The sequence below is a fragment of the Asterias amurensis genome, chromosome 12, assembly GCF_032118995.1.
Source record: "Asterias amurensis chromosome 12, ASM3211899v1".
Classification (NCBI taxonomy): domain Eukaryota; kingdom Metazoa; phylum Echinodermata; class Asteroidea; order Forcipulatida; family Asteriidae; genus Asterias; species Asterias amurensis.
The window spans coordinates 8877797-8892377 of NC_092659.1; the positions used below are offsets into that span (position 1 = coordinate 8877797).

Sequence of the window (14581 nt, forward strand, 5' to 3'; positions counted from 1 at the left end):
TGTCATTAACTTTTTCCGTGCGATGGGAGAAGAGTGCCACTTTAAGGATGATGAAATTTGTAACGGAAGAGCGTAACAAAATAGTAGGCCTACTTCCACTTACATGTTTAGAACAATCAAGTAGAGTCATTCACTCATTCAAAGAAGAGAATTGGTTACAATGGCCGAGCAAATTGAAGTCTCACCTCTAGAAGAACCAGAAGCAGAACGGCCCGATGGGGAGCAGCCCAAAAAGCCTCTAGAAGAGGGTGTAGAACCGGCAACAGAACAGCCCGATGAGGAGCAGCCCCAAACGAATACAGAAGGGGGTGCAGAACCAGCAGAAGAACAGCGCGATGAGCAGCCCCAAACGCCCACAGGAGGTGCAGAACCAGTAGCCGTACAACCCGACGAGGAGCAGCCCAAAAAGCCTCTAGAAGAGGGTGTAGAACCGGCAGCAGATCAGCCCGATGGGGAGCAGCCCCAAACGCCTATAGAAGGGGATGCAGAACCGGCAGCAGAACAATCCGGTGGGGAGCAGACTAACAATTCTACAAAAGGGAATACAGAACCAGTTGCAGAACCAGTAGCAGAACAACCCGATGGGGGCCCGCCCAAAAAGCCTGCAGATGGGGGTGCAGAGCCAGCAGCAGAACAGCCCGATGCTGGAGTGCAGCCCAAAAAGCCTACAGAAGGGGGTGTAGAACCAACAGCAGAACCGGCTGCAGAACGGCCCGATGGGGAGCCGCCCAAAAAGCCTCTTCTCACAACGATCAGAGAAGAGTGGCACAGCTTTCATACATTTGTGTGGAATTCTGAAAAGAAGGAGTTTATTGGACGAACTGGCAAGAGCTGTGGTAAGTTTTCTCTTTAATCTCTTCTTCGGGTTTTCAGTGAAAAAATGAATTTATTTTCACTTTGCTAGAGTTTTAGGATTTGCACAACGGGGTATGAACAGAACTTATGTTATTGCGAAGATATTTAATTGGTGTGTATACTTCATTATATCTTGTTTTAGTCGGCACACCAATGTCAATGATTTTTCCTTATCCTGGTGTTTTATTTCATTCTTTTAATCCCCAATATGATGCCCTTTTTTCCAATAAAACTAACGTGTGAAAAAAAATCATTTTGAAAAGGTGGTCGCGTACTGAGATATTGCCGAAATTCTGAAGCGACTTGTTGTCCAAGCAGGAATAATTATCACTAATAAGAGTTCGCAATCTGATACAGTAACGCTTCTCAGATTAAACTTTGTTTTGGGGCATAAAAACTTATAACCAATACTTCGAAGTGAAATGTTTCTGTAAATGCTTATAGACACTGGACACTATTGGTAATTGTCAAAGACCAGTCTTCTCACTTGCTGTATCTCGTCATACGCATGAAATAACAAACCTGTGAAAATTTGAGCTTAATCGGTCATCGAAGTTGCGAGATAATAATGAAAGAAAAAACACCCTTGTCACACGAAGTTGTGTGCTTTCTGATGCTTGATTTCGAGACCTCAAAATCTAAATCTGAGGTCTCGAAATCAAATTCAAGGAAAATTACTTCTTTCTCGAAAACTATGGCACTTAAGAGGGAGCTGTTTCTCACAATGTTTTATACTCTCCACCTCTCCCCATTACTCGTTACCAAGTAAGGTTTTATGCTTTTTATGCTAACAATTATTTCGAGTAATTAGCCATAGTGTCCACTGCCTTTAAAACTGTCGGAAGTTGCTGTATAGGCTTAACCAAACGTTGACGACATTGCCATTAATTTTACGAGTGATCATCAAAGGTAACTTCCCTTTAAGTTTTAGTTCAGAACTTCGTTCTTTCATATTTATTGTGTAAACAAATATTAATATAGCGTTGAAACTTGTTCACATTGTCAGAATTGTAAACAATTATAAATACTGATCTCCTGAAGTTGTGTACCTTCCCTGAATTGTCTGTTAAAGAATACATGAAAGGGAAAACAAACACGTAGGCCCATATTATGTTGTGGTTGACAAAATAAAGTATTAGCCAAAACTTAATGTGCATGTACATGTACTGTACATATTACAAAAAACCAAAACCAAACGGGAAATGGCCTTCAACTGTTAGAAACATCCTCTCTTTTTTGCTATCTGTATCAGGAAGTTTATTGTGATCAATTTCACCTCAGGATAACGTAGTCTTAATATCAAGGCTCTTGCGGCTCCCCGGATAGTATACAAACACGAAACGGCTAGGCATGTCACGAAATAATATTGTTTAAAATCATTGTAAAAAGTCGAAAAATTACCTAAAAGGTCTATACAGCTAAATTGACACAATCTTCAGTAACACCATACGTGGCGGTGGCGGTAGCGGCAACATGCAGCAACAACAGCATATAAGCAACATACAACGACAACGACAACGACAACGACAACGACAGTGACAACTTCAACGACAACGACAACGACAACAACAACGACAACACAATGACAATGCTCACGACGACAGCGACGGCGACGACGACAACAGCAACATCAACAGCAACATCCAGCAACAGCAACAACAACAATAGATGCTAAATAAATGTGTTATGGTTTTCTTTTGTTTTTCACAGCGCAGATTACTTTGTTTTACATTTGTTTCTACACGTGTTTGGCCGGATTCTGGGCAGCTATGTTCGCCATTTTTTACCAGACAGTTTCCCTGGAAAGACCGAAGTACACATCCCTCATTACTCCACCAGGTAAGAAAGCTAAAACACAGTCCCAAGTATACTGTTAACTTAAACAGCGCCCTCTTTTGAATTCCTTCGGCATCCTTGCTATGATTATGCAGATCCCAGGTTAATCATAATAAACTGTCCCAATCGGGGTTTACTTATAATCTGGTTGAAACTAAACTTCCCTTTATAGGGGTACCAGCCGTACCCAATCGGGTAGGGAAGGGTCACAACTGATGAATTGAAACAGTGCCGCATTGTGGCCGTGTCAAAATTCGGCGCCCTTGCACTAGACTTGATTCAAGTCCCATTCTCGTGTGAGAGGTCCCTAAGCATAATTATACCCCAAGTTATTATGGGTGCGTTCGTTTAGCTTCCCTGGGTCGACCCCGGTGTGTGGCATTTTTGATTCCCAGGACGAACGTGGGTAATTGTCTGCACACGTTTGTCCTGGAAAAAAAACCCCGCTACACACCGGGGTCGACCCAGGGAAGCTAAGCGAACGCACCCTATAAAACAACACGTAGCATACAGTGCTGCGCGCTCGCCGTCAAATAATGTGGTCCAGAGAATGCAGAGCATCACAAAACAGTATTTTCCTGGGGATGGCACGGGATTGGGCCTTGAGTCAAGTCTACCCTTGCACCTAAGCGGAGAATGGTGATCGTAAGCCAAGCGCAGAATTCGGCGTCAAGCAGAGCCATGAAATTGGGCCTTGACGTCACACTTCAAGCCATTATACACTTTCGGTTAACAGTATTGTCCAAGTCCCACACTTCGTGTGTATCACAACTTATATATAAAATAACAATCCTGTGGAAATTTAGGCTCAATCGGACATCGGAGTCGGGAGACGGGAAAACCCACTCCTGTTTTCGCGCGTATCACCGTGTCATGACATGTGTTTATAACAAATCCGTAATTCTCGCTAACGAGAATTTATATTGTTTTACCGTTTTCTCAAAAAGTAAAGCAATTCATGGACTAATATTTCAGAGAAGTCTTTCACCATTACCTTCTGTATAAAACCCTGTAAATTATTTGTAAATCTGTGAACTTTTTTTTTCTGTACCGAAAGGGTCCAATGGCTTTAAAGGCAGTGGACACTATTGGTAATTACTAAAAATAATTATTATCATAAAACCTTTCTTGATTACGAGCAATGGGGAGAGGTTGATAATATAAAACACTGTGAGAAACGGCTCCCTCTGAAGTGCCATAGTTTTTGCGAAAGAAGTAATTTTCCATGAATTTGATTTCGAGACCTCAAGTTTGGAACTTGAGGTCTCGAAATCAACCATCTAAACACACACAACTTAGTGTGACAAGGGTGTTTTTTCTTTCATTATTATCTCGCAAGTTCGATGACCGATTGAGCTCAAATTTTCACAGGTTTGCCATTTTATGCATATGTTGAGATACACCAACTGTGAAGACTAGTCTTTGACAATTACCAATAGTGTCCACTGCCTTTAAAGGCTCGTGAATAACGCCAAAGAGGTGCCTCTAGCATAGGTCAATCCCCAGTCCATAATCACCTTTCACATGGAGAGATACGCATTTAAACCCTACATTATATTAAAGCGAGTCATATATGTACATTTCCATGATCTGTGTTATTATTGGTCGAGTTGGTGCTCGGCAGCTGCATCCACATCACCTCGTACAAATCAGTGAAACACAAATTAAAGGGAAGGTACACGTTTGGTAATTGTCAAAGACCAGTCTTCTCACTTGGTGTATCCCAACATAAGCATAAAATAACAAGCCTGTGAAAATTTGAGCTCAATTGGTGGTCGAAGTCGCGAGATAATAATGGGAGAAACAACAACCTTGTTGGATGAACGAATTTGTGTGCTTTCATATAGGAATAAAAGACCTTTGGCTAGAAGTCTTGTTTTATTTTAGTGAGAAATTACCTCTTTCTGAAAATCTATGCTACTTCAGAGGGAGCCGTTTCTCATAGTGTCTTATACCATCAACATCTCTCCAATGCTCGTTACCAAGTCAGTTTTTAAGTTAATATTTGTTTTGAGACACCAAACGTGTACCTTCCCTTTAATATGGACAGATTACGTCACTGCACGCTTATGTAATGACACCCTTGTTGACAATGAAATTACATGGTTCTAAAGCAAGTACCTGTTTTTATCGCCTTCTATCTATACGCGTCCGCGCAAATAATGAAATATTTCCGGTGTTTACTATTTTCAGGTTTGAATGTGATGCCGTATTCTGTCGATGGTAAACTGATCCAGTACGGAACGACGGAGGATAGAGCAAGAATTAAGGAAGAAATCCAGAAAAATGTTCTTAATGGTAACTTTCATATTATGACGTCCAATAAGAGACATCGTGAGATGGGTCTTTTTCATTCATTTTTCTCTTACAATTTCGATGACCCGACTGAGTCATAATTTACACAGATACATGTTGCATTTTGGGTCGCACCTAGTGAAAAAAAAAACTGGTCTTTGATAATAATCAAAGGTCAAGTGCCTTTAACCAACATACTAACATTACACTGTTTATCTTAAAGCCACCTGGAAATAGAGTTTTTTTTCTTTCAAACATAAGAGTATATGCTTACGAACAATAAAACAATTTTTTTAGTAATTGTTTGTCACGATTTATATGTTAAAAAAATATATAAAGTTTTTGGGGGCTGACTCCGTCTACCCCTTTTGTGACGTCAATCGAGGCAGACTTAGCCTGCAATGCGTATAGTAAACACAATTGCAAAGTACATGTACGTCCAAGTCGTGAGTTGGTACATTTCAAAAAGTGTTTTTCTGCATTCAGCAGCAATACACCTGGTCGGCATTGCCGGGGGAAAAAAAAAATTGAAACGTTCAAACTCACGATTTGATCCGTACATGTACTTTGCAATTGTGTTTACTCTACGCATTACAGGCAAAGTCTGCCTCGATTGACGTCACGAACAGCGCCCTCTCGGGTCGGGGTCTACTCTTAAAATTGTAAATAACATAAGAACTGATTTTTTAAAACCTTAGTTAACTGTTTATTCACATTCCACTCATCAAAACACATATATTAGTGACAAAAGCTTTATTTTGAAAAAATACCACTTCCAGGTGACTTTAAACACGTGGGAAGGTGTGTCATAATAGAACCCAGTGATGGAGTAGATCAACTCCTCCTTGGTGACGTTGTGTAAAACGGTAACGAGCTCAAACTTCCTTAAAGTTAGAGAAAGTTTTGAGAATGTTAGTCTGCCCGCCTGATGTTGCCAAAAAGATATTAGAGTAAACCGCATTGATCTAGATAACATAAACAATATCTCCACTACATAAAATAGAATTCAAGTGCTATCTGTATTGGTAACGAAAGTGGAAAATAACACATAGATCGATTTTTGCTTAAACGTAGTTCTCGCCAGAGATCAGTCCACGTTCGAGGATTGTGAAAACCTTCCACCGGTTCTGAAAATAGCTAACCCGCCTGAGCAAAGATTCTGCCAGTATGATGTGTCCCAACTCGGCCCCTGCGCAACCAACGATAGCTTCGACACCAATCAGCCATGTTTGTACATGGGACTAAATAAGGTATGTGTCAATCAGAACTGCTGTCATTTGTCAACCTCGTGGCTTCCCCGTCTTCCACCGATGCTGACTTCAAAACCAACACCACAAAACCCCCCAAAACAGAACACAAAAAATAACTACAAACAACAACAAAACATCAATAAACCCTAGCAAAAACAACAATAACGACAAAGAAAAAGACAAAGACAAAGACAGCGACAGTGGCAACGACAACAACAACAACGACAACGACAGTGCCAGCAACAGCAACAACAACTAGCAACAACAACTGCAACGGCAACGGCAACGGCAAATATAGTGACAACGAGAGCAACAACTACAACAACAACGACAACAGTAACAAAATCAACAGCATCAGCATTAACATCAGCAGCAAAAACAACAACAACAACAACAACATCGACAACGACAACGACAATGACACTAAACAGCAACATCAGCAACAACACAACACAACAACGCCAGCATCAACATCAACAACAGCGAAGACAACAACGACATCAACAAGTATTGTATTATTGTGTTATTTATATTGTATTGTATTATTTATATACTTTGTCCATATATTTTGTCTACAGCTTTGGGGATGGATACCTGAGAACTATGAGCCCGGGCCACCGGATGAATTGACTGAAATCCGCAATAAATTGAAACTGAACGGAACTACAGAGGACCGAATAGCTGTCACGTGTATCAAGGTAAAATGATCAAAACATGCACACAATGTAATCAGAAAAGGGCAAGTTACTGTTCCATCAATACGCATGTCATGTTTCGAAATGCCCGCCGAGCTTATGATACTAGGTTCTAATATAGCGCTTTATCACATTCCTAGGGGCGCATCAGAGCGCCCAGTATTTTGCCCTGTAAGGTATGTGGAGCTACGTTTTGAGACCTATTCCGTTGAAACACCATGTATTTTTTACAAGGTGCTGTTGCGTAATAATAATAATAATATGCTGCCGATCAGACCAGGAACACCGGCGCGAACTACTTCTCTTTACGTGCGTTACACACCACACGGAACCAACGGCTTTACGTCCCATCCGACGAACGAAGCAATGTTTAAATGTCTGGCTAAAGGACCACAAGTGTCACGACTGGGACTCGAACCCACACTCGGCTGAAAAGAAACACCAGAGTTTGCTCTTTACTTACTGCTCTGCCACGACACTTTCAGTGTTTGTGGTGTTCATGCTGATGTCTATTCATTAAACAAAAAGTCGTTTTAATTTTCTCCATCAGTGTGACCGTAACAACAGTACAAACTGCTCTCCCCTTGATGTGTACCCAAGAGACGGTATATCCTTTGGTCATTACCCGTACGTCGTGGGTACCGACAAGGCGAAACAAGCCCGCTACATCCGCCCCATCGTAGCCGCTAAGGTTCCTCTCGACGCAGTCGGCAAGGAATACAGGGTCAGCTGTCGAGCATGGGCGGGCAACCTGAATGAAGTAGTCGGAGGTCTGTTCGACAGCAGAGTCGAACCGGCGCGTTTCAGCATCAGGATAATGGTAACCGAGTAAAACTTTTGTCAAAGTGTTGTGTGCATAGTGGTTGCGAGTTGGTCCGTCTTATATTATTTTAAAGTGCAAACACGAATAGGTGGCGTAATTATTTGTAAGTGCCGTAGTAGTGACAGTTTGAATAATACACAATAGTAATATGCCGTGTTCCAAAATGCCAAATCAGACGGGCCAATCCACAACTCCGAAGACCAGCTTACAAGTCCGAAGGACACTTCACAACTCCGAAGGCCAATAATGGACAATTGTTCGATGACTATTCATATTTTTCATCTACAACTTTTTTGTTTTGGCTGTTAGGTTGTTTAATTTCGTCAATTTTGTTGTCCTTTTATGCTAGACTAGGCATTGTTCTTTTTTATGTCCCCCCCTTTTTTTACCGGCCTTCTGACAAGTCTTGTCACTCTTTGTATTTTATCATTTGTATAACAATTATTATGTGAGGGCCTCAAATAATCAGTTTTACAGGTGGGTCACCCTCGTTAATATCTGAAACAAAAGTAAATACGTACACCATTTTTGACCATTAAGCGATTTTGCTTGAAGGTATTTAATGCATTGCCATGGAACATTGACTATGGTGGTTGACAAAAATATGGTCGCTGATCGGGAAACGGTGCCCAAACTCCGATGGCCAACTCACAACTCCGACGGAGAAATCCACAAACACGACAGAGACTGTCCTCTATTGCGTACCATGAGAAAAGATAGTAATATGAAATGTAGTGAACCTTTATTGAGCCAGTTGTTATCGGTTTCACCTGTATTATAAATGAACTGCTTCGTCAAGAAACTTTACAGAGCATGTGACTCTAAGCACCCACAAGTGAGCCCTCTTGCGGTTTTGGTAAGCCAATGTACATATATATCCAACATGGCTCAAATAATTAGCTATGATAACCAATGGAGAAAATTGTTTTGTTTTGCCTGGGTTTTTTTTAATGAAAGGTCAAGAAGGACAGGTGTCCCATTTATATATTATCAATATATGACTTTGAATTCTAAGATATTCATAAACTGTTGTTGTTTGTATTATTTCTTTTTTTTTTAAAGCTAACTTGGTTTAATTTAAAATCCTTTGCATTATTATCTGAAAGTACTGTAAATTAAAAGTAATGTAAATCATTTATTTGCCCTATGTAGTGAAGTTTGGATATTAAGCTTGACGATAAAAACCACGTTTCCATTTTATTTTTATCCATTATAATCTCTAGACTTTTCAACAGGGTGTGATACATTTTTTCTTAACGCGCTTTTTAAACAAGATTAAATGCAACAATTGTTATTACGAGAACAATGAAAATCTGGTATTATTTTCTTGTTTGTATTTTGTGTAAGTCCTCTATGAAGCTTTCCGGGTTCCGAGGCCTGTATTTATTTAAACATTGTTTAATTTTTTTCCCCCAATAACATCACGTCACTGCAGTATGGCGCCCTCGCGCAGATATTTTGTAAAACAGAGATTTCGCCTGAACATCTGACGTCACACTTTGAGGTTCGTGAATAACGCCAGATACCGATCATATAACATGCTTGTTGCCTTTCCATTTTCAGAATGTCCATGATACAATATAGTGGATGCGTTCGTTGAGCTTCCCTGGGTCGACCCCGGTGTGTGGCGGTTTTTTTTCCAGGACGAACGTGGGTAATTATCTGCACTCGTTCGTCCTGGAAAAAGCAAAACGCCACACATCGGGGTCGACCCGGGGAAGCTAATCGAACGCACCCAGTACTGTGTTGGTGTGCACCCTCTCTCATGCGTGTAGTATCAGTCTGGTAGTTATAGGCGTCTGTCCAATAAAAGCAATGGGTTTATAGATAAAGACAGGGACCAGTCTATGAGGGTCTGGGTTTTTTTTGGCACACCATGTTTTACCGCTAGGAGAGCCTCAATGAAAATGGTCAAATGCAGCCTCACTTTCATGCCATGTTACACCAATCCCCCATAGTAACGACTTAAGACCATCGTAAGTCTCTGCTAATATTAGCGTGTTGAGAAAAGAATGTTTGATATTCTATTCTATGTTAAAGACACTGGACACCTTTGGTAATTGTCAAAGACCAGTCTTCTCACCTGGGTTTATCTCAACATATGCATAAAACAACAAACCTGGGAAAATTTGAACTCAATTGGTCGTCGAAGTTTGAGTAATTAATGGGAAAAACACCCTTGTCACACGAAGTTGTGTGCTTCCAGATGCTTGATTTCGAGACCTCACGCGTACGGGTCCCGAAATCATTCAAATAAATTACTGAGAAACTACTTCTTTCTCAAAAACTACATCACTTCAGATGGAGCCGTTTCTCACAATGTTTTATACTATCAACAGCTCTCCGCTGCTCGTTACCAAATAAGTTTTTATGCTAACAGTTACTTGAGTAATTACAAATATAGTGTCCAGTGCCTTTAGCTTTATCATTTGGAAGGTGTGACTTTTCATAATCGGACTCCACACATCACGACGGGATACCTTCTTAATTGCTCAAGACGGGAAGATCGCATCGCCGGTTCGAGAGTCCTTGAAAGACTGCGCATCAACGAAACTTTATCTCACATATCGGAAAATATTAAAGGCACAGGACACTGTTGGTAATCACCAGAATAATTGTTTGCTTATAAACTTACACACCACACGACTTAAATGAGTGAACTTCTTTCGACAACAGAATTTAGTATTAATGATTTAAAGACTTTATAATACAAGACTTTCCCTTTAAACCTTCAAAATGATGAAAAACATAATCTCTGACCGAAATAAAAAAAGAAATTCCTCACCCCCCACATACTTGAATTTTTATTTTAAATAACCTTGTTGTCATCACCGATCACCTTAGTGATGACAAATGTCCTCAACGTCTTGAATCATCTTCTTGAAGACGTAGTGAGAGTAATTTTGTTTTCAGACCACCAAGGAAATATCTGAGAAATTTTGGCATTGGTAAAAGAAAAATACATTCTGGCCGAGCATGAAATAGTTGTTAGTTACACTGGAATGGTCGAAGGGTAAAAATAAAGCAAAGAATATAATAGTTGCTCTCTCCACTTTGCAAGTAATTAGAGTAGGCCGACATGAGGAAACACCATATACACCGGTTTAAATACCCTTATGTGGGCTGGTTACTAAAAAAAAATGAATTGCTCTGGGGGCTGGACCATTTCAGATATATGAGAAGGGGAATCAGGACCAAGATTTTTTTTGTTTTTGTTTTTAAAGATGAATTTGTTTTTATTCATTGTACAGACATAGAATACAGATCTACCCTTGTAGCCTTGCTCCAAGGCAGTCGCGCTATTCACTCCGGAAAGACGCCGCTGTAAAGCCAACTGTATACACTGTGTAATCACACCGCACGAACCAACCATATACACACTATCACATAGTCTTGGCCCAAGACTATGGTGCTTGATTCTGGATAGTGTACTACGCTTAAAATGGACGGCTTGAAATCTAGACTACACTGGCAATTTGCCAGTGTAGTCTAGATTTCAAGCCGTCCAATTAACTAAATCATACCGTGGCGGGGGCGCTTTGGCGATTCAACCGCGCGTAGCACACTATCCAGAATCAAGCACCATAGTCTTGGGCCAAGACTAACTATCACATCGCTCAACGCCCACATGTGTACGACTACTGTGCACCAGTCATCCGCACTCGTACCAATATCCACATGCGAAGGCCGACGCATGCGGACAGCGTACGGGGGCATCGCGACGACGCGTCGTGTCGTGCGATGTGGTTACAGGTGTGGCGGTTTCAACTTTCCGCCGTGTTCAGTTCTCCGAATGACCAAATACGGTAACATTACGTCATACGACGCCTGCGCACAGCAAGTGAAAGAAGTCAATTGTTATATGCTTTACTGAGTCCCGGAAAACTGAACACGGCGGAAGACTGAAACCGCCACACCTGTACACACATTTTAAGCACAGTGTATATGGGGTGAGCTTTTAAAGCGGCGGTCATTTTCGGAGTGAATAATTCGACTGCCTTGAGCAAGGCTAATCTATCCTAAGTTAACAGCCTTTATACGTTCCGAAGCCCCCCCCCCCCCTCCCTCCTTATTAATCAAACTTTTGGGTCAGCAACAGTTGAACCTTCCTGCATTTGTGTAACCCCTGATGTTCCCGCCGTTTTCACGACCAAAAACTGATTACTTTGTTTTCACTTTTTGGGCCTAGGTTCAAATCCCCATTGTTGGAGTGGTTTGAATCCAACAAGATAACTTGATGCATTTTGTTTTGAGACTTCAATTCAATCCTGTTCAACGTACTCTAGTCTCCACATTATACGCATTTAATTAGATAATTTAACCGGTTTATCACGCGATAGTCAATTAACGATTAGTGGCAAGACTATACGGCCCGGTGGTTTGTCTCTATCGGAACACTTAACAGAGTTGATGAGCATGTTTAATTAAACTAATCAAAAGACAACAACGTGATCGTGCAATTAGGAAGATGGGGTGAATATAAATAAACGTCAGACTTAACATTGTACACAAACAGATCTGATGAGCAACATGGCGAGGATGACTGAAAATAATGATGACGAAAAAGAAAAAAAGTGCACGGGGGATTCGCAAGTGACGCGAAATAGCTTCGGCCGAGCCTGTGTCACAATTATTGTCTACCGGTGTGTGTGTTTCCCGTGGGCTTACAGGAGTACCATTGTGTGCAGTTGTGGGGTCTTACGTTATGAAACATTGTGCCCCACAAGGGAATCCCGTGTTCAACCTGGACCCCTTAAGAAAATTCTTTTGAAAAAAAAAAGGAATAATAGGCCCGCAACAACAATATAAGGACCCCTTTTAACAGCCGGATCCGTTAAGTTGCGTGTCCCAAAGACATCAAAAATATAGAAATAATATTCTTAACGTTTTGTACGAAACTTACGACGTAGAGCTACGCATGAACATTTACATTTTCCCTGGACCGTATACGTTATATTACGCCATGTGAGTGTAAGGGCGCCCTCATGCAAAACGAAGGACCGAGTTGACCCCGGTACCTGCTCATTTTGCCCATCCTGTGTGTCGAGCGTACATTGTACATCAGCGGTTTCCTTGTTTTCAAAATGGCGGCGTGGTGACGTCAATGCATACTACTCCTTAAAAAAACTGTCCATGTTGCATTCCAACAACGTTATGTTCTGTTATAACAAAATGCTGACTTTTCTTCTGCAGTACTTGGAAGCTACCGTGAGTTGATACATTAAGTTCAACCAGACAATTATGTTTTCAGGCAAAATGGCCGACCCATCCTCTCTCAGTTTTACTATTCAACAGTAGTTACCGATGTAATTTCCTTTGCTTAACTTATAAAACCGAGAAGTCTTCTCCATTAATATCATAATAGCTTTGTGGAAATGTTTTTATAGTTAGAGAAGATTGATGGCCGGACCAGACTCTTCCATTAATCGTTTCACCATCCTCCTCCATCATCAACGTTCCATCTCTCCACAATCTTGTAATTCTTCTGTAATAACATTGACCTCCTTCACCAATCAACACCCCAGCAATAGTGCTGTCAATCATCATCCATAAAGAGATTATAGAATACATGAAACAGCCGTTGGTATGTAGGTGGACACACAGTATTTCTAGAAGAAGTATCAACAACTGTTTGATATGGAAAACCACACAATTTAGTTTCAATCTGGAGGTTCATTGAATACCAATTGAATCAATTATTGAGAGAAGCATTTCAATGGTAGTAAGTAGCTGAAACAAATAACATGATAGGCATTGGACACCTTTATTCTCACTTTGTGCATACCAACAGGAGCATCGATCACAACAACAAATCTGTAAAAATTGGGGCTCAGTATATAGGTCATCGTACAGTGTGCTTTTTTATTAGGCCTAAAGTATTTTATGATTTGAGTGAGACTATTACCTCTCTCTAAAAACTACTTTACTTAAAGAGGGAGCCGTTTCTCACAACGTGTTATTCTATCAACAGCTCTCCATTGCTTGTTACCAAGTAAGTTTTTATGCTTTTCTGAGTAATATTAACAATAGTGTCCAATGTCTCTAAAATACCCCACGACTGCTGTTTTGTTTCAAATACAGAACACGAATGTTATATATACAACATTCAAGTAAAACAAAACAAAATTAGCGTCTTTTTTATTTTATTTACTTGCTATTTATGCGTAATTAATTTTATGACGAAACTTTCATTGTTGTAGACCCATAGCGTGTTTTGAAAACTGGAAAAAAAAAATAGTCCACCCCTTTCATGGTGTACTATGAAATAAAAAAAGAAAATTCATTTGAAATGTAGGTCTCTCTCAAATAGTCCTTGAATGATTTCCCAATTGGTATTTGCAATTAATGAGTCTCAGATACTCATAAAAAAACGTTCGCTTTAATTAAGCGATGTAAGAATAACAATGTTGCAAAAATGTTTATGCTGTTCAAATTTCAAGGCAAATAAATTGTTTGTTCTTCAAAAAGTGAGAGGCCATTACCGCTCCGGATCTTCGGCAATAACTTTAAAAACGCAACTACCTTTTGAAATGAAATTTTCACAGAACAGTTTGATTTTATGTATCTGCAAATAAATTAAAGACAGTGTACACTATTGGTAATTACTCAAAATGATTATTAGCATAAAACCTCATTTGGTAACGAGTAATGGGGAGAGGTTGATGGTATAAAACATTGTGAGAAACGGCTCCCTCTGAAGTGGAGTAGTTTTCAAGAAAGAAGTAATTTTCCACGAACTTGATTTCGAGGTCTCAAGTTTTGAAGGTCTCGAAATCAAGCATCAGAAAGCACACAACTTCGTGTGACATGGGTGTTTTTTCTTTCAT

At 40.3% G+C, this 14581-nt stretch overlaps 1 protein-coding gene across 1 annotated transcript; it reads left to right on the plus strand.

The window, feature by feature from the left end:
• The first annotated feature begins 98 nt into the window (after positions 1-98).
• LOC139945544 (sodium/potassium-transporting ATPase subunit beta-1-like) lies at positions 99-9000 on the plus strand. Its single transcript, XM_071942932.1, has 6 exons — positions 99-836; positions 2566-2694; positions 4885-4989; positions 6061-6236; positions 6815-6934; positions 7482-9000. Exons 1-6 carry the CDS (start codon positions 161-163, stop codon positions 7761-7763), a joined length of 1488 nt encoding a protein of 495 aa, XP_071799033.1. The 5' UTR covers positions 99-160; the 3' UTR covers positions 7764-9000.
• The last annotated feature ends 5581 nt before the right edge of the window (positions 9001-14581 follow it).